The sequence below is a fragment of the Acinonyx jubatus genome, chromosome D1, assembly GCF_027475565.1.
Source record: "Acinonyx jubatus isolate Ajub_Pintada_27869175 chromosome D1, VMU_Ajub_asm_v1.0, whole genome shotgun sequence".
Classification (NCBI taxonomy): domain Eukaryota; kingdom Metazoa; phylum Chordata; class Mammalia; order Carnivora; family Felidae; genus Acinonyx; species Acinonyx jubatus.
Window position 1 is genome coordinate 38,413,865 of NC_069390.1, and position 21,863 is coordinate 38,435,727.

Sequence of the window (21,863 nt, forward strand, 5' to 3'; positions counted from 1 at the left end):
ATGACAAGAAATGATAATTATGTAAGATGAGGGAGGTGTTGGTTAATACTGCTGATAATCATTTTGCAACATACAAGTCTATCAAATCTAAAAGTTATACATCTTAAAGTTACAAAGTGTTATAGGTCAAGTATATCTCACTCAAATGGGAATAACAGAAAAGACATTTTCAAATTCTTGGTACTGGCAGACATCCCTCCCTCTGGTTTTCACTTTTCTCCACATATTTGGCCTCTAAGAATTTCCTTTCTTACAAGTGCAATGATGGGTCTTCAAAGATTTTCGTTCTGTTTTATCCAACATTTATAGGCATTCTGAAGCAGAATTTTTTAAAATATCTATTCTACCGCAATGCCAGAAGCAAAAGTCTGCCATTCTATTGAAGAACAAGACTTTCTTAAAATTTCATGAAGTTTTTAACTTCTTCATTTTACCAATGTATCCTGTTTCTATAAAGTATAATAATACAGTTATTGTATTACTCTCTTTATAGATAAGAAAAGCAGAAGCTCAGTGTCCATGCACCCCAAGATTCTGAGAATGGAAGCCAATTTGAAGATTATCCTGTCTCCCAGAATTAGGTCAGTCAGAAACATGTGGAGGATGATTTACACTATGCATCATCCTATGCAATCTTGAACAAATCACTCAACTCTGCCTAGTTTCAAAGCACCTACTTCATAGAATTGTTCTGACAATTATTCGTGTCAAGCACACAGAAAACTACATGGCAGAAGTAGAAAGAAGTGCTTACTTTGAATAAGCCATGCTTTTGATTGCGTTGACCAAGCCATACATTGCTTCCTGGGGGAAGGTTGGTTTCAGGAGGGTCTATCACACGTTCATAAATCCTGTAGAGGCAAAAAACACAGTTACTAGTGAAGAGGCTCAAAGCAGAACCAAAGGGTATGTATGTTGTTTGAAGCCCTCATGGCATTAGCTGCTGGTATGGAGAGATAGAAGCAGTATGTGGCACATTTCAGATTATGGGTAACATGAATGTAGGGATCTACTTCCTGACAACACTTGGACACGTTAACTGGACCTCTGTTGGCTTTCTATTGTCACCCTTTGGGCAGGGAAAGGAGGAAGAAAACATTTTTAACTGTCTACTTTGAGTAATAAACCTTACACATGCTCTGTGAGTAAAGTGGTCTGATCCACATTTGCAGGTGAGAAAGCTGAGGTTCAGAGAACATAAATGGGTCAACCAAGTTAAGACAGGGAGTAGTAAAGTTGGGATGAGGATCTCCCTCTTCCTGGCTGCAAAGCCCAGGTACACCCCTTTGCACTCTACTCCTCCCTGACTTTGGTTTATCTAGCTGCTCCTCACTTCTACATTCCTCTTAACAGAAGAGTAGTAGTTGCCCACATGACAATATCCTTAGTGCACAAAATCATACAACCAATATTGATTTATTGAGCACTTTTTTTTAATGTTTATTTTTGAGAGAGTGTGTGCGCAAGTGGAGGAGGGGCAGAGAAAAGCCCAAAGTCGGCTCCACACTGACAGCAGTGAGCCTGATGTGGGGCTAGAACTCACAAACCACAAGATCATGGCCTGAGCTGAAGTCAGACACTCAACCGACTGAGCCACCCAGGCACCTCTTTTGAGTACTTTTTTTGATACAAGCTCCACACAAGGCAATGAGAGATAAAATAAGCCAGACCTACAAAATCCTGCCCTCAAGGAGCAAGAAAAGAAAGTTCTGTACATGAAAACAAAACCTTCCTAAGATATATGAAGACAAATAACTTGGAGGAAGCAACAGCCCCAGGATCTTTGAAGGTACCCACAGAACCTAGTGAACAATGGCATGGTCTCAATTGTTCTGCCCTACTCACAAATCCTGAGATTTCTGCTGTCTTTAGAAATAGTCTCTGCAACCACCAGCTGATCACAGGCCTCCACCTCACCTCTACCAAGTGCTTCTCAACACTGTCTCTGCTGAGAAGGGGAAGGAAGAGTTTGCCTAAGAATTTGACCTATCCTTAGATGCTCAGAAGGTTCTGGATGGGGTGCCATAGAGACCGTAGACGAATTTCAATTCCTCCTGATGGTCTATCCTTCCTTGCCCTCTTCAGTACATGCTCAGAGCAGTTGCGCGAGGAGCCAGCTCCAGGTACTTCCAGAGTAAGGAAGTTCTGACACCTCATCAGGTCTCCGTGCTGGAAGGGAGCTGACTGTCCTCTGCCAAAGAGTGGCACATTCCTCCACTGGTTCTCAAAAGGCAAGAACTGAGAGACCATCCAGTTGAGTCAAGGCCAATGAATGAGTGTGACAGTTGGGAGTCGGGAGCAGTCACACTGCAGCCTTGGAACTTCGCTGTACTGTCCATCACTCTCTTATTCTCCACTAGAAATGTGCTATTTCCTAATAATACATGGAAGGTATTCAATGGAGAAAACTCTAAATATATCAGCTCCATCTCAACTAATTATCTTTCCATTATAAATGGATGCTCAAACATAAGCAAGGAACAATTCTCCCTTAAAAAGGCAGGGTGTGTTTTCTCCACAGGAATGCAACCTTTTTCACATGTTAGAATGAACAATTTTAGACGAAACAACCTGTCAAAACTGCTTTAACCGAAGAAGCTGTTATATATCCTCCCTTAAAAAAGGATTTTTTTTCTAATATTCACAAAAAACTAGGAGCAAGCCAAATTTACAACAGAAGAGAAATGCGTAAATTACAGTAGATCAGCCTGATGTAATTTACTATGGTCATTAAGAGTGACAAATATGCAGGTTGTGAAATATGGGAAAGTATATACAAAATAATTTCCAGTGGAGGAAAGTGGCATGCAAAATTATTTACGAACTCTGGAGAGAACAATGCAAAAATTATGTTCCCTGTTGGTGAAGTTCAGAAGAAACCAGAAAGAAATGGAAATCTCTGTATTTAGGTAAAGAGTCAGAAGCATAATTTTCTGTAAGGGTGCTTCACTAACACAATGAAAAACACTGTCAAACTATTTATCTGAACCTTTCATTGTGAAACATTTGCATCTGTTGGAGGAAGAGCTTTCAATTTAATGCTTTCTTTTTGATTTTCGATACGCCAGAAGGTGAGCTCCAATGAGCAGACGAGGCCCGTAATCACTGGTTTATTAAGTGCATGAAGGAAGGAAGGATCAAAAAATCAACTTCCATCATGCCTTATCTTCGCAAGCATAATCGCTCCTTCTGCCCTAGAAATACTGGGCCTCAGACGCTTGCTTTCTCAACCATCAGCCCAAAGCAAGGCAGGGACCCTGATGCCTGTATCAAAGGTGTGTGCTGATTTCCAGTGTCACATAGCCCCCATCAGGATCCTCTCCTGATGCCAAGGAAAGTCTGCTGGCTGCTTTCCCACCAGCCTGGACAATTCACTCCAAATGGCAGACCTCACTGGAGAATTCCATCTAGCAGACAGAAACAACGAACTGGATTCAGACATAGCAAAATGAAGAGAGCTTACAGTGTTAAAAAAATAAAAATAAAAATAAAAATACATACCCACACAGGGGACCCTTATGTGGAAAAGCAGACAAACCCAATTTAAGGGACATTCTATAAAATAACTGCCTGTCCTCTTTCAAATGCCCATGTCATGGAAAGTAAAGACTGAGGAACATTTGCCAATTAAAAGAGACCAATGGGACATAAAAAATAAATATGAGACAGAATCCTGGCATGGAGCTGAGAGCAGAAAAAAATAAATCCTATGTCCAAGATTAGTAGGAACTTGGTGATACTGGAACTGTAGTTTATATAACAGTATTGTATTGATGTTCAATTTCCTGATTTTGAGGCTTGATCATGCATCTTTAAGTGTCTTGTTCTTCACTAATATCCACTGAAGTATTTAAGGGTAGAGTCATGATCTTTGCAACTTCCTCTCAAAGGATTCAAAAGAATGATGTGCTTAAGTACAGACATATGTAAACACATTATGTAGAGAGAGAAAAAACAATCTAGGCAAAGAGTGTATGATTTTTTTGTGCCATTCTTAATAGTTTCTTTTAATATTAAAATTATTTTAAAATATGGGGCGCCTGAGTGGCTCAGTCGGTTAAACGTCCGACTTCGGCTCAGGCCATGATCTCATGGTTCGTGAGTTCGAGCCCCACATTGGGCTCTGGGCTGACAGCTCAGAGCCTGGAGCCCGCTTCAGATTCTGTGTCTCCCTCTGTCTGTCTCTCCGCTGCTTGCACTCTGTCTCTCGCATTGTCTCAAAAATAAACAAACATTTAAAAAAAATTTTTAAGTTATTTTAAAATAGTTTCGAGACTACGGCAAAAAAGCCAAAGGGTCTGTAATGTATACAAACTAAAAATACACACATTTAAAACAATTTTATAGCTATTAGCCAAAGACACATACAAATTTAAAGCCCCACATAAGGTATGTGGCAGTGTTTTCCTAAAGGAAAGGCAAAGGGAGGAAAAAGTGAATGAGTGAAAGATGAATGACTGAATGAAGCAAAAGTATTGTGCAGACTACTGCTTTGATAACACATCATAAACTAAGAAATAAAATGATCACATCCCTATCTATTCCTCTTTTACAAAAGGAATTATGCCACCAACATGCCAAATATAATCAGAATCTTCACAGAAGGGCTGACCCCAGGGGTAGGGTTTAGGTGGGCTGGCTCATGCAGACAGGGCACAGTGATCTGTGATCTGTCACTTAAAGCTAGGATCACCCAATTAAAATGAAAAGTCAAAGCTAATAGAGTGAACTCCTTGGTTTCCAATGTTGTCAGGAAATGCAAAGTTGATATCCTAGTATTTTGTTTAATGAGGTTTCCTTCACATCATATCGGATTGTCTATCATCTGTGTGACACCGTGTTGGCTATGGGAACCCACACGGCAAAATTAATGTGGCCAAGTCCTTATCCTCGGGTCAAATGCCTGAGCCAGGAAGACAGCATGCATGCACACACCTTATTCAGTGAAGTGCAATGATCTATGAAAGCACAAAGAAAAACAGATTGCTGTCTGCCATAGTTAGAAAACACTTTCAAAGGCGGAAACACGGGAGCTCAGGTTTGAACGGAAAACAAAGTGGAGCTAACACACAGACAGAAAAAGCCAGCACTTCTACAGGCACTTAACGTGTACCCAACTTCTTTTCCCCTACAAATTCATTCAAAGAACATTCATTTCTGTTTAACCTTTTTAAAGTTGTACAGCCAAGTAACAGCTTATTTAGATACTAAAATGTAGATTAAAAACAATTTTTGGACCAAGTGTATTTTCTACGATATCCTAAAATTTCAGTATTTTCATTTAGTTTTAAAATATTCATTAGCTTCTTTTAAATGCTTTCAAGCCATAAATCAAACTTTTCTATATTACTCTAAATTCTAAGCAAACATCCTACAGCTTTTACATTCTTCCAAAATAGGTAATTCTCTGACATTTACACAAGTTTGACTTCTGTTGAAGGTTCATCATAAATTCATGTAAGACTGGAAAAAGATTCAGCAAAGAGAGGTAGATAATTTGCCAAGTTATTACAGTGTGTGTGGATACACAACCACTAAACCAATACCAACAAAAAATACACTTCCTTTTTTAGGAGTAAAATATGACAGGCTACTATTCCTAACACTTTTGCTTAGTCCAGTACTAGGCACATTCCTAGACCATTTGGCACCTGAACTGGTTTAGTCAATCTATAGGAAAATGGGAAAATGAAAATAGCAGCAATGAGCAGGGGCCCGCACTCTAAATTCTTATTTCAGACTGTCCTCATGCATCCTTATCAAAATATGTACCCTGGAATATTACTCAGCCATCAAAAAGAAATCTTGCCATTTTCGATAATATGGATGAAGCTAGAATGTATTATGCCAAGCGACATAAGTCAATCAGAGAAAGACAAATACCATATGATTTGACTCATATGGGCAATTTAAGAATTAAAACAGATGAACATATGGGAAGCGGGGGGAGAGGAAAGAGGGAAACAAACCACAAGAGACTCTTAACTACAGAGAACCAACAGAGCTGGACGGAAGTAGGTGGGAGATGGGCTAGAAAGGAGATGGGTATTAAGGGCACTTGTGATGAGCAATGGATGTTGCATTTAAGTGATTTATCACTGAATTCTGCTCTTGAAACCAATATTGCACTATATGTCAACTAAAATTTAAAATATAGATAGATAGCAAGAAAGCAAGCAAGCAAGCAAGAATCTTTATCCTGACTGCCCTATATGTTAGTTCTTTACCAATCTCTGAGACTTTCCCCACCTGGATGACCCATGTGGCCCTACACTCCAGCACTTCAACATAGGACCACGTACCTCACACTACTCACTGGAGTCTCTAGGATTTTGGTCCTGGCTGAGCCTGTTTTCTCAGACCTCCCTGCCAAGGAAGAAGGAATTGGTCTTTGCTGGTACCTCTAGGCCCAGCACTTTCACCCTCAAGTGGCACCTGCACTTCCTAACTGCTACAACCGCTAAACATCTGCTGCGTGTGCAGTAAATAAAACCCCCAACACAACATTCTTGCACCTACTCAGTGGTCTCCTTCACCTGGACCTTCCCTGACCATCCTATATAAAGTAGCTACTAACTGCTAATCACTTAGCTTATTCTCTTATCAAAGCAAGTAAGTCTCCAAAATTATCTTAGCTCTTTGCTGAATGACTGTCTCCTGCTACCAGAAGCAAGAAAATCTTGAAAGCAGGGACCTTATCAGTCTTACGTAAGTCAGTATACCTAGTATCTGGAAGAGGGATAGTCAAAGTAAGTGCTTACTCCATCTATTTATTTATTGAATAAATGAATTCTCCCTAATACTATCTTCAGAATAGGAGGGCTATAGTTATACAAGTGCTATAGTAATACAGCCCAGAGTTCATGATGAGCAATGAATGCATGAAACTAAGTAATATAGACTGAAAACTCCAGTGGTCAAATGACATCTTTCTGCAGATAATACAGTTACTGGAAACAAGTGAAACATGATGACCCTTTTCAAGGGTCTTCCTCCACCAATCCCCATTTCATGAGATCTACACAAGGCAGCCAAAAGAGCAAGATGAACCCCTCTCAGCTTTTCATCCACAAAAAAGATTGGGATAGCAAGTTTGAACCATAGGGCAGATCACTAACTAACAGGAACGCCAGACAGAAGAGTAGGAGAAATAGTAATGTGAAAAGTAATTAGGTCAAGCACAGTCCTTTTAATAAGCACATGATTTACTGCTTAAATCGACTGCATTATAATCGGTTCAAATTAGTTCATGTTCCCATAGGCTATCCGACACAAATAATGTATTTACTCTGCAATCATCTAAAATCTACCCTCCTTTAAAAGAAAACCCAATTCCCATTTAGTCATGTTTGTAGGCCCTGCACTCAAATGAGATCCTGCCTCTTAAGCTATATGCGGAGAATTATGGGAATTTTGCATGCCATTAGTACATATTGGTATTTTAACATGTATCTAATTTCTAATACAATACCATGCAAAATTAAACATCCAGTCAAACATAAAAACTGCTTGAGAGGAATGAACAATGCAAAGAGTAACTGACACTCCTTGTCAAAGTCACTCACTGAATCAAGGGCTCACATCAGAAATTTTCTTCACAAGGTACAACCTCTCTTTATTCATGACTTTGGTTAAGAATGCCCTCCCTTCCCTAGCAAGTGTCCCATCCACTTAAAAGATCAGTCAATATTCTATGAAGAACTCGATTTTCTGTTAACAGATAAAACCCTCAGAGTTCTATAGAAAGCAATGCAGTGGTTCAACAATACTACTTATGAAGGAATATTGAATTTCTATTTACCTGGATGAAGAAAGACCTCTGAAGGGACACCAGGGTACCTTTCCCAATTATATACAAGAATTCATTTCCAATGTAAACCATGTGAATCGACATGTATTATGCCACTGTTTAGTAAGATAATATGAAGCCCAAATGGCATGCTAAATGAAGCAGTTTATCTTGGGCTTTGCCTTGAATTCAAGAACGTTCACACTCTTCCTCAAGAGGAAAGTTGCAATGACCTTCCCTTGCTAGACAGAGCCTCATCCTCCCCTGCCTCTTAGCTGGCACTAGTGAATACCAAGGCACTTTTTGGAGAAAGTTCCCTATAGAGAAAACAAGGCAATTCCCATGCTGTTCCCCTCCTCACTAAAAGGTGGGGAATGACCTTGCACAGGAGGCTAAGTCCCTCTTTGGTCTTACGGTAAGAAGGGCATAATACAACCTTTCTTTCCAGTCTTTACATCATAGGGCAAATGTGAGAACAGATTTCTTCATGTAGACTGGGGGAAAAAAAAGGGCATCTATACTATCATTAGCAGTATTCGTGGCCCTGACAATTGCTGAGCATTCATGGAAATCTACAAAATACTTCCTCAAAACTTACCTTGACAGGAGTGTCTGCCAACTACGTACATTGGTGAGCTACTTGTTGAATTTCCACGTCAGGTTGTCTGGCTGTTAATTATGTGCTAATATGGAATACATATCACACAGGGATTTGTACCAAAAACAACAACAACAACAAAAACCATGAAATGAAAGGAATGCCCCAAAAGAGGAGCTCTGCAGTCTCCTCCTACCCATCTGTTTAGCAAAAACAGCTGACAACAAATGACTAGATTAAAAAATACACCTCTGGCATTATACAGGAGAAAACAGACTAGACAGGGAGATGGATTACAGAAATGAATAGAGTATGCCCCCAACATGTAAGAACTGAGTTCAGAGCTAAATCCATACAGAGCTCAGGAGCAAGGACAGTAGCAGGGCTCAGCAGATTTCCAAACTGTTCCTTGCCAGCTGACCGCAGAGTAAATACAAACGCAAACGAAAAAGAGGCAGCCAAGTTGAAATCTGGAAGGAGATACCTTTGTTGTGGTAAATAAGGAAGGCAGCAGTTCAAATTAAATTAACAAATACTTCTGGGAGACTTTGCCAGAAAAGGTCTCTCCAGAGAGAGAAGAGAGGTCTTCCCAGAGACAACCAAGTCCTCAGGTGACCTGCTTCATCCACTTAGAAAACATGTATCAAATTCATCCCTTTTCTGGGTTATTATCCAAAGTATATGAAGAATGTCTACAACTCAAAAACAAAACAATAAAGCAGTAACGAGATGGGTGGCAGACATGAATAGACGTATTTTCAAAGAAAACACAGAGATGCCAAACAGACACCTGAAAAGATGCTCAACATCACTCATCACGGAAGCGCAAATCAGAACCACGATGTGATCATCTCACACCTGTCAGAATGGCTAAAGTCAAAAATACATAACAAAAGTTGGCAAAGATATGGAGAAAAAGGAACCCTCATGCACTATTGGTGGGAATGTAAAGCAGTGCTGGCATTGAGGAAAACAGTATGGAGACCCCTCAAAAAATTGAAAATAGAATTTCCATATGATTTAATAATTCCACTGCTGAGTATTTACCCCCCAAAAATGAAAACACTAATTCAAAAAGATACATGCACCCCCTGTGTTTATTGTACCGTTATTAACAATAGTCAAAATATGGAATCAACTGAGGTGTTTAAGCACAGATGAGAAAAGAATATGTGGTATAGGGAGTTAAGAGGCAGAAGTGCAGGACCCTGGGCTTTCCTCATCCCTCAAACACAACCGTATTGAGGTCGGATACGGTTGTATCCGACCAGAGACACCAGAGAAGTCGATCTTGGAACACCAGAGAAGTCGATCTGTGGAGTGGCAGAAGTGTCTGCATAGTTGGAGGGAGACAGAGGGGCGGGTGCAAGGTGCATGGAAGTGAATGGGGGAGGGAGGAAAATGGCAGTGCCGCAGAGAGGAGGGAACCCTTTCTGTGGAGAGACAAAAGAGAGAGAAAAAGAGAGGGGTTGAGAAACGGCAGCACTGAGTTCGCACAAGAGGAAAATATCTCTAGACCACGGACTGGGGAATGAGAAGTAGTGAACATCACAGATATTGTGTGTGTGTGTGTGTGTGTGTGTGTGTGTGTGTGTGTGAAGCGTTTAGAGCTCAAACTCGGAGGTTTTGGGAGTTTAAGAGTTTCTCTGAAGCAGAGCTATGGTGCGCACCGCTGGGGAGGAGGGAGCTGATCCCAGAGTGCACAATGTGGTGTAGACACCTCCATGACACACTGGGAGAGAACATCCCCCTGCTTCCTGGAGTACTTTTCGAAGAAAGTATAGAGCCTCCCCAAGGATAAAAGACCCTGCAGGCACCAGCAAAAGGCCTTTCATTGGCAGGGGACAGGGGCACATCAGGAGAGACGATAACCTTTCCTGCTTTTAGTGGTGCTACACATGGATTCCACACACTGTGCAGGTGTATTTTCGGGGACAATGGACATTAGACACAGTGCAGAAAGGCTCTACCCCAGAGGAGGCAGCAGACTGCACGGTGCCTGGTCCATGAAGACTTTGGGTTTTTAAATCTGAGCCTCACACCCAAGAAAAAAAAATGCAGGAGGGGCGCCTGGGTGGCTTAGTCAGTTAAATGTCTGACTCTGGCTCAAATCATGATCTCACGGTTTTTGAGTTTGAGCCCCACGTCAAGCTCAGTGCTGACAGCTTGGAGCCTAGAGCCTGCCTGAGATTCTATGTCTCCCTTTCTCTGTCCCCCACTGCTCGTGTTCGTTCGTTCATTCTCTCTCTCTCTCTCTCTCTCTCTCCCTCCCTCCCTCCCTCTCTCAAAATAACAAACAAACATAAAAAAGAAAAGAAAAAGAAGAAAAGAAAAGAAAAAAAAACAAGAGAGTTAAGCCACAAGGCAAGCTGGCTGCCCTTGCTATTCTGTGAGGGCTGCCTGAATACTGAGGGGTTGAGATCCCCAGTCTGGGGACCAAAGACTGGGTGGCATCATTTTCACCCCAACAACAATCCAGTGGGGCTTCAGAAAGCAGCACAGCAGCCCCCAGTGGAAGCAGGAACTGCTTACACCAAACCCTGCCCCGCATCCCCCCTCTTTCTCCATGCCTGGCAACTGTTGGTTTACTGGAGCAAGACTGACTCTGAACCAATGCAGTGGGCCTCTCCTCCACAAACAGGTATAAGCAATATATCTGAATAAGAATTTAGAATAACTTTCGTAAGACTATTAGCTGGACTTGAAAAAAGCATAGGAGATGCCAGAGAACCCTTGCTGCAGAGATCAAAGACCTAAAAACTAGTCTGGCTGAAATTAAAAAAAAAAAAAAAATGCTGTAACTGAGAGGTAAAAACCATCTGGATACAGTCACAACAAGGACTGAAGAAGCAGAGGAGAGAATAGGAGATACAGAAGATACAATTATGGAAAATAATCAAGCTGAAAAAGGGGGGAAAGGAAATTATTGGATCATAAGGAGAAATTTAGAGAACTTATTAATTCCATGAAACAAACCAATATCCATATCGTAGGAGTCCTAGAAGAAGAAACATAGCAAAAACAGGCAGAAGGTTTATTTGAACCAATTATTGCTAATAACTGCACTCACCTGGGGAAGTCCAACAGGCAGAGAGAACTCCCGGTCAAAATCAACATAAACAGGTCAACACCATGACATGAAACTTTCAAAATACAGAGAGAAAGAATGAAATCTGAAAGCAGGCAGGGACAAAAGGTCCTTAACCTACAAGAGTAGACACAAAAGGATAGCAGCAGACCTGTCCACTGAAATAGGACAGGACAGAAGGGACTGGCAGAAAATATTTAATGTGCTGAATGGGAAAATATGCAGCCAAGAATTCTTTATCTGGGAGCCTATCAGTCAGTAAGAAGGAGAGATAGAGTTTCCCCAAACAAAAAATATAGGAGTTTTTGGGTACTAAACCAGCCCCGCAAGACATTTTAAGAGGAACTAGAAAAGACCAGAGAATATCAGCAGAAACACCAACTCTACAGGTAACACAATGACACTAAATTCCTATCTTTGAATCATCACTCTGAATGTGAAGGGACTAAATGCTCCAATCAAAAGACAGAGTATCAGAATGCATAAAAAAACAAGATCTACATGCTGTCTACGGAGACTCTTTTTAGACATAAAGACAGCTGCAGATTAAAAGTGAGGGAATGGAGAACCATCTATCATGCAAATGGACATCAAAATAAAGCCACAGTAGCCATATTAATACCAGACAAACTAGATTTTAAAACACAGACTGTAACAAGAGACAAAGAAGGGAATTATATCATAAGTAAGGGGTCTATCTATCAAGATCTAACAACTGTAAGAATTTATAACCCCAACTTGAAAGCACCCAAATATATAAATCCATTAATAACAAAGCAACTCATTGATAAAGTCCCCTAATATTATGGTATTATTAAAACCCCACTTAACAGCAATAGACAGATCACCTAAGCAGAAAATCAACAAGGAAACAATGGCTCTGAATGACACACTGGATCAGATGGATTTAACATATATATTCAGGACATTTCATCCTAAAACAGCAGAATACATTCTTCTCAAGTGTACACGGAACATTCTCCAGAACAGACCACATATCAGGTCACAAGTCAGCCCTCAACAGGTACAGAAAGATCATACCATGCGTATTCTCAGATCAAAATGCTATAAAAATGGAAATCAACCTTATGAAAAAGTTTGGGAAGTCCTCAAATACATTGAGGTTAAACAACATCTACTAAAATATGAATGGATTAACCAGGGAATTAAATAATTAAAAAATACATGGAGGCAAATGAAAATGACAACACAACAGTCCAAACCCTTTGGGATGCAGCAAAGGCAGTCCTAAGAGGAAAGTGCATTGCAATTGAGGCCTATCTCAAGAAGCAAGAAAAGTCCAAAATATACAACCTAACCTTAACACGTAAAGGAGCTAGAAAGGAGCATCAAATAAAGCCTAAAGCCAGCAGAAGAAGGAAAAGAACAAAGATGAGAACAAAAATAAATAATATAGAAACAAACAAAAACAACAAATCAATCAAACTAAATTCGGCTCAGGTCACTATCTCACGGTCTATGAGTTTGAGCCCCGCGTCGGGCTCTGTGCTGACAGCTCAGAGCCTGGAGCCTGTTTCAGATTCTGTGTCTCCCTCTCTCTGACCCTCCCCCATTCATGCTCTGTCTCTCTCTGTCTCAAAAATAAATAAACGTTAAAAAAAATTTTTTTAAATAAGCAAAATAGATAAACCCCTAGCCAGACTTACCAAAAATAAAACAGAGAGGACCCAAACAGATAAAACTACAAATGAAAGAGATCACAACCAACATCACAGAAATACAAACAATTATAATACTATGAAAAATTATATGCCAAAAAACTGGGCAATCTGGAAGAAAGGGAAAAATTCCAAGACACTCATGCACTACCAAAATTGAAACAGGAAGAAAGAGAAAACTTGAACAGACCTATAACCAGCAAATAAATTGAATTGTTTATCAAAAATATCCCCCCAAAAAAGAGCCTGAGTCCAGATGACTTCCCAGGGGAATTCTACTAGACATTTAAAGCAGAGTTAAAAGCTATTCTTCTCACACTGTACCAAAAAATAGAAATGGAAGTAAAGCTTCCAAACTCATTCTATGAAGCCAGCATTACCTTGATTCCAAAAGCAGACAAAGAATTATACTACAAATGAGATTTACAGGCTAATTACCTGGATGCAAAAATTCTCAACAAGATACTAGCAAATCGAATCCAACAATACATTAAAAGAATTATTCACCATGATCAAGTGGGATTCATTCCAGGGCTGCAGGACTGGTTCAATAATCACAAATCCATCAATATAATACACCACATTAATAAAAGCAAGGATAAACCATATGATCCTCTTAACACATGCAGAAAAAGTATTAACAAAATACAGCATCCTTTCTTGATAAAAACCCTTACAAAAACTGAGACAGAAAAAACACACCTCAACATCATAAAGGCCATATATGGAAGATCCACGCTAATATCATCCTCAATGGAGGAAAACTGAGAGCTTCCTCCTAAGGTCAGGAAAATGACAGGGATGTCCACTCTCACCACCGTTGTTCACCATAGTACCGGAAGTCCTGACCTCAGCAATCATACAAAAAGGAATAAAAGGCATACAAATTGACAAGGAAGAAGTTAAACTTTCACTCTTTGCAGATGACAGGATACTCTATGTGGAAAACCCAAAAGACCCCATCAAAAACTGCTAAAACTGATACATGAATTCAGCAAATTTATTCAGGATATAAAATCAATGTACAGAAATCAGTTGCATTTCTACATAGCAGTAATAATGCAACAGAAAGAGAAATCAAAGAATTGATCCCATTTACAATTGCACCAAAAATCGTAAGATACCTAGGAATACCTAGAAGACATTTGCAAATGACACATCAGATAAGGGGGTAGTATCCAAAATGTATAAAGAACTTATCAAACTCAACACCCCCAAAAAACAAATAATCCAGTGAAGAAATGGGCAGGAGACATGAATAGATGCTTTTCCAAAGAAGATATCCAGATGGCTAACAGATACATGAAAAGATGTTCAACACTGCTCATCATCAGGAAAATACAAATCAAAACCACATTGAGATACCACTCCACACCTGTCAGAATGGCTAAAATGAACAACTCAGGAAACAACCAAGGTTTGCAAGGATGCAGAGAAAAGGCAACGCTTTTGTACTGCTGGTGGGAATGCAAACTGATGCAGCCGCTCTAGAAAACAGTGTGGAAGTTCCTCAAAAAATTAAAAATAGAACTACCCTATGACCCACCAACAGCACTACTGGGAATTTATCCAAGGGATACAGGAGTGCTGATGCATAGGGGCACATGTACCCCAATGCTTATGGCAGCGCTTTCAACAATAGCCAAATTATGGAAAGAGCCCAAATCTCCACTGACTAATGAACGGATAAAGAAGAAGTGGTATATGTACCCAATGGATTATTACCAGCCACCAAAAATAATGAAATCTTGCCATTTGCAACATGGATAGAACCAGAGTGTATTATGCTAAGTGAAACAGAAATATCATAGGATTTCAGAGCAAGACAAATATCAGAGAATGACAAATATCATATGCTTTCACTGTTATGTGGAATTTAAGAAGATAGATGAACATAGGGGAAGGGAAGGAAAAATAAGATAAGAACAGAGAGGGTGACAAACCATAAAAGACTCTTAAATACAGAGAACTGAGGGTTGCTGGAAGGGAGGTGGGGGGTTAAATGGGTGGCGGGCATTAAGGAGGGCACTTCTGGGGATGAGCACTGAGCGTCATGTAAGAGATGAATCACTGGGTTCTACTCCTGAAGCCAAGACTACTCTGTATGGTAAGTAACTTGAATATAAATTTTAAAAGTTTAAAAGAAATTTTTAAAATGCTTTAGAGTAAAAATATACATATATACGTGATATATATACACACAACAGAATGCTATTCAGCCATAAAAAAGAATGAAATCTTGCCATTTGCAACATGGATGGATCCAGATACAATGCTAAGCAAAGTGAAAGAAAAACAAATACCATATGATTTCATTCATGTTTAGAAGCAACAGCTGAACAAAGAAAGAAGAAAAACAAAAAAAGACTCCTAAAAACAGAGAAATGGTGGTTGCCAAAGGGAAGTTGGGGGGAGGGAATGGGTGAAATTGGTGAAGAAGGTTAAGAATATACTTATGATAAGCACTGAGTAATGTACAGAACTCTTTAATCATTGCACTGTACACCTAAAACAAATACTGTATGTTAATTGTACTTGAATTTTTAAACAATTCATACCTTTATTACCTAAATTTTACTATCTCCATTTTCTTTCCTCATCTGGGTCTGTATACCAAGGGTATTTTTCCTTCTTAACCATATTTTATGCCCCTAATATCTCTCTCCCACTACTTCTTACCAACCCTTACTATCTGCCTAAAGTTTGTAATTCAGCTGTTACCCCAAGTTGATGCTGACTGTGGATCAGGGTCAGAAAACCAGCTCCAGTAGGTCTGTCCTATTTTGCATTTTTTTTTTTTTTTACAGTTTAGTTATTTGAGAGAAAGACAAAGTGAGTACAAGTGGGGGAGGAGCAGAGGGAGAGAGAGAAAATCCCAAGCAGTCTTCACACTGTCAGCACAGAGCCCGATGTAGGGCTTGAACTCACCAAGCTGAAGGACACTTCAACTGACTGAGCCACCCAGGCATCCCCCATTTTCCATTTTTATCTATGGTTTAGCAGTGCAATACCAGATGTGCTTGCGTTTCTGGGAAAATAGAGGAGTTGGTGTGATTCTTTCAATCATACTAGATTTAGAGTAATACCACCAGGGTTAAAAGAGTCATTAATAGGCAGGAATTAGAGCCAAATAGAATGAAATTAAACATAATAAACTGAAAGGTCCCATGCTTAGGGACCGTGCTTGTCGAAGACAGAATCTGAGATCTAAAACTTAACAGAAATACATATTGAAAAATATTTAGCCATTGTGGTCAAAAGTAAGTGGAGATAAGGCTGTCAAAAAGGGTGTTGCAATCCTAAACTGTACTGTAAAATAATTATCTCATTCTAATCTGAGCCAATCTGTCCAGAAACCATCACATTTAGGTGTAGAAACTTCTGATGCTGAACAGGCACACTTTAGTAAAAACCAAGTAAGACTGTGAATGCCTTGTGAACCAAATCAAATGATGAATGGTTGAAAGAATAAAGGACGTTCAGTCTGAAGAAGATTAAGAAATAGCATGATAAAGTCTTCAATTATTTGGAGGATGGTCATGTGAAAGAGGGATTAGACTCATTTTATGTAGCTAAAAGAGGTAAAACATATACCAACAAGTGTAAGCTACAAAGAGGCATTTTTGACTCAAGATAGGAAAAAAAATTTCTAACACAAAACCCAGAGGGAAGTAACAGCCTTGGTAGGCAGTGAACTGCCAGTCTCCAGAGGGTGTCCCAGCAGTGCTGCAGGACCACTTACCTGGCAAGCATAGTAAGGCTCAAACTCAGACACTGCCTAAAATGTCAGAAGAGCTGCGTAGGAGTATCTACTAAATTCCAGAACTTTACATACTTTATAATCCTTGAAATAACCCTAAAAATCAGGCATTGGTATACTATACTCAATTGACAGATGTTCAGAGGTTAAATGACCTGCCTAATAACATTCAATAAATAGTGAAGCCTAAATTCAAATCAAGATATAAATTTCTACCATGCCATAGTGCCTTATAATTCTCTATGGATTCTGCTCTTAAAAAGTCAAATACTCAACAAGGAGCTAAACAGAAGATACAGAAAGATCACTGGTCTATAATCAGAAAACCTCCATTTGTGTCTTACCTAACTAACTATTTGCACTTTGTGACCTGGGGCAAGTTATGGAACCTTTCTGGACCCTAAGTTTCTTCAAACTTTTAAGAAATAATACCTATTGCACAGGTTTTCAATGAACACAAAACAGATAATCTAAGTAAAACTATGTTGCAAATTATAAATGCTTTTTTAAAGGAAATTATTAATGTTATCAGGCCAGATCAATGCTCTCACCTTCACAGAACAATCTAAAAGATATTTTAATTTGAAACATTTTCAGGAAAAAAAAAAAAAACCCAAAAACCTCACGTAAGCCACTTGGCTCAACAGCTTTGAAAACAGTACCCAATGTCAGCTTTACCATTTCAGTAAGAGCATGGGGCAGCAACTTTAAAGGGGAGTGAGTGTTTCTTAAATCATTCCCCTATGTGTTGCCAATGATGGCACTCTGAAGCCATCGTCAATGGCCCCATGTTTCCCATGAGTTAAGACAAAATGCACTGCTTATAGCATTCAATTATACCCTAGGCTAGCTGCCTCCAAAATATTTACTGATACTCCTGAATGGGTGACAATTTAGTCTAACGGCATTTTATTATTCACCTAGATGAAAATTTAAATGTTATGTTAAATGCCTGCTGCTCACACAAAGCACACATTGGTAACCAGGATTCTCAGGGTCGGAAAAGGACATTGAAGGTCTTCTGATCCAACGTCCATCTGCTACTTGTTATGTTAATATATAAACACCCAAAAGCCATCTGTCATGCATAGAGTGTATGTGACATCCTCATGTAACGTTTTAAAGCTTCACAGAGCAAATGGATGTCTCCCCAAAGGCTTCATGATTGACCATTTCCAAACAATCCATGTGAAATGTACCAGGGTCTAGCAGCTATGGTAAGGGACCAGGGGAATATTTTTCTCTCTCCATGAAGTCTGATACAATCATAGACCACTTCTGACCCGTAACCTTAGCGTTCCCAAGATTCAAGCAAACAGGGATCTGTATTCTTCGACGTTTTTACTTTTCAGGACCTTTGAAAGCACCAATAAAGTCCACAGGCAGGTCCCAAATCTAGGGAGACATGACGACCTAGTAAGTTTTTGAAAGATACAGATTCCTAGGATCCTCATAAAACCAGACTTATAGGTACCAGCCTGTACTCACTGTAGAAAAGAATCTCTGATAGAAGCCTTATTTGATATTGTGTTCCCTCAAGTAACAAAGTCAGGGAACTCCTCCATGGGTCTGTTTCTAGAGATTTTTCTAATTAAACACAAACACGAAAGCAGTACAAAGAAAACTCCTCCAACATCCCATCTCTTTGGAGTACGTACAAATAAACAAAAGTTTCCCTGATCATGCTCCATTAATAGCTGTGTAGATGATAGATGGGTGGATAACATACAGGCAGACACTTAAATTTTGACAAGATTTTATCCCTGACTTCCTGGAGCCTGCATTATAGCGTAGATGAACAATAAACAACAAGCAACATGATAATTTCAAATAGTGGCAAAGGCTATAACTAAATTTAAGTTGAGCTGGATATCCCCATTTACCCCCTCCAGATACAGTCTTTGCCCTTCTTTGTACCAAAGCAGACTTACAGGTTCGCCCCCCCCCCCCCCCCACCCTCTGGATTCCAGTTGGCTTCAGCCAAGGGGAAATGCCAGCAGGAGGGCAGGGAGAACTCACATTGGGGCATTAACATGTAGAGCACTTAGTGCTATGTGCCAAGCACCATGCTAACTGAATAATGGTAGCTACTCCTACTAAGACCAAAACTAATGAAGAAGGCCCTTGAATAAGTGGTACTTTCATGTTTTGTTTTGTTTTTCTCTCAGTGGCTGTCTATAGCCTTCCCAATATAAATGTGTCAATACAAACTTGATTGTTTTTTAATAATGTTTACAGAGAGGACAACTCATGGGTCTTGACTTCTGCTTTGCAGCAAGTACTCTGAATTATTCATTTAGTTTGGGCCCCTTTCTTTTAAAAAGTAATCGTCACCTTCTTGAGAGAAAGTTTTATTTTTTCATGCTATCAGTCCTGTCAGACTTTAGAAATTCACAGTCACCGAAGAGCAAAGCCATTTAGATAAGATTTCCTGTTCTGAAGGAAGACTTTTGTTATTAAATGTGAGGCATTCAATAGTAACTGCCAGCTGTTTAATCAAAAAGTTATTGTTCATTGTGGAGGGAAAACCGGTGTCTGGAAAACAATGAGGCTACAGCTCCAAGCTCAGGAAGTGTCTGATGGAGTTTCAAACCCCTTTCAAACTCCGTCTCATCATTTAAACTGCAAGGCCCTGTTTCTGATAAGGTATTTCAAGCGAGATGAACAAAATCATGGAAACGACTGAGATCTCCCACTCACCTCCTTAATTACCCCCTTTCCCGGTGGCCCTTCCTGTTCACATTACATGGTATAAATTCAAGCCAGTTTTCAGAGAGGTCTCAAATAAGGCTATTAGTAAGGACATGCAGGGGACTTCTTTAATTCCGAAATTAAAATCTATGGTAAAATTTAAGAGGGTGAGAAAATTATGAGAGGAAAATTTGGCATACGAACAAGAAAAGAATGTTTTCAGTAAGACTAATGGGAAAAGAACAGGTCCAAGAATAAGAAGGACTGTATTGTAAATTCTAAGTTTAATCCATACACTTGGGATGTGGCCTGGTGGCAGCGGGGGTGGGAATCACTTCATCTTCCTGATTTCCTCACGTTTTACATAAAGAAAATGATACCTGTTCCACTTATTTCTTTTAGGCTCAATGACACACTATACAGTAATTGCTTTGAAAACGATTGCCCACTACTGCTATGAAACGGTTAATAATAATAATTCATATACAATTTATCCATTTGAAGTGTACTTCAATGTGTTTTGGGGGGTATATTACATTATGAACCTTACATTGTCATTAAATAGTTAACATAAAATTTGCCATTTTAACCATTTAAGTGTGTAATTCAGCAGCATTAATTACATTCACAATGTTGTACCTCCACCATTTCCAAAACTTTTCCATCACACCAAACAGAAACCCTGTTCTCCTACCCTTCAGCCCATTAACCTCTAATCAGCTTTGTCTTTATGAATTCAATTACTATAGACATTTCATACAAGTAGAATCGCAGAGTATTTGTCCATTTGTGTCTGGCTTATTTTACTGAGCATAATGCGTGGGCCAGCACTGCATTCCTTTTTATAAAAAGCTGAAAATATTCCATTACATGTATATTCCACACTGTTTACCCATTCATATGTTAACAGACATTTGAGTTGTTTCTGCCTTTTCACTATTGTAAAAAATGCCACAATGAACATTGGTATGCAATTACCTGTCCAAGTCTCTGCTTTCAATTCCTTCCATGTATACCTCTGAATGGAATTGTTGGGTCACTTCGATTTTTTGAGCAAAGACTAAATTTTTCCACAGCAGCTGCACCATTTTACATTCCCACCAGCATTGTATAAGGGTTCTAATCTCTCCACACTCTAACAGTTATTTTCCTTTTAAATTATAGCCATCCTAAGGGTATGAAGTGGTATCTTAGGATTCTGATTTACCCCTTTTTTTTTTTAAGGATGTTGAGCATCTTTACATGTTCTAATTAGCCATTTGTGTATCTTCTTTGGAGAAATTTCTATACAAATCCTTTGCCCATTTTTCAATTGGGTTGTTTGTTGAAGAGCTGTAAGGTTCTTTATTCTGGATATTTAACCCTTGCTAGATATAATATTTATAAATATTTTATCCCCTTCTGTCTTTGATGCACAAAAGTTTTTAATCTTAAGTCCAACTGATTTTTTTTTTTTTTTTTTTTTTTTTTATTGCAATCAGGCACTGGCTTCCATGGGTCTGCCATTGCACTTCACGTGGAAGGGGAAGCAGCCACAGACAGAAGCCACATTTCCCATAGTAAAGGCCTAACAGGAGGTTTCTTGGCCACCAGGGTTGATGAACTCAAGCAGGAGCCATGCTGGCCACTCAGACCCACTCATATCCTTTCCTGTTTGATCACAGCCTTAAAGATGCCCTGATGGCAGGAACAGCCATGTATAGAAATGACTCCTGGTATCACCTCCTTGTATTTGTCCTCCTCTTCACTTCCCCTCTGCTCAGATGTGTAAGAACCATCATTATTAAAATCAGCATCAGCAAGCATCATGGAGGTGTGCCTCAAACTCTTACCAGGAATTGCACTAAACCACTGATAAGCTATGGCCACACTGCTGACAGCCTACCCAAGAGCCATTTCCCCCTCTTTCTCACAGTACCTCAGTTTTGTTGGAGCAATGTGCCAGCACCATGGAAGAATGGTCAGTCTAGGACAATCATAGTGACCCTTTTCCCCTTTGCCCATGGAAAGCATCCAGAGATGATGCTGAGGATAACACAGTAGAAGGATATAAAGAATCTGTCAGTCCCAGATGACCTGAACAGAAACTCATCTCAGGCACTGCCTCATCTCAACTTCAAGTGATCATTATCCTTACAGTTTAAACCACTTTTATTTGCAGCCTACGGTGTCCTAATACATGTGCGTGGTCATATTTAATTCTAGCTATCCGTTAAGGAAGGCATTACATTTGCCTGGGATCAAGGTTTAGGAAAGTT

General features: G+C 39.5%; 1 protein-coding gene across 2 annotated transcripts in view; it reads right to left on the minus strand.

Annotated features, from left to right (window-relative positions):
* NELL1 (neural EGFL like 1) overlaps nt 1-21,863 on the minus strand; it is an 862,696-nt gene that overhangs the window by 696,132 nt on the left and 144,701 nt on the right. For both annotated transcript variants that reach the window (XM_027072989.2, XM_027072988.2), the window contains exon 5: nt 755-851. In XM_027072989.2, coding sequence (XP_026928790.1) covers nt 755-851 — 97 coding nt within the window. The remainder of the gene's footprint in view (nt 1-754; nt 852-21,863) is intronic.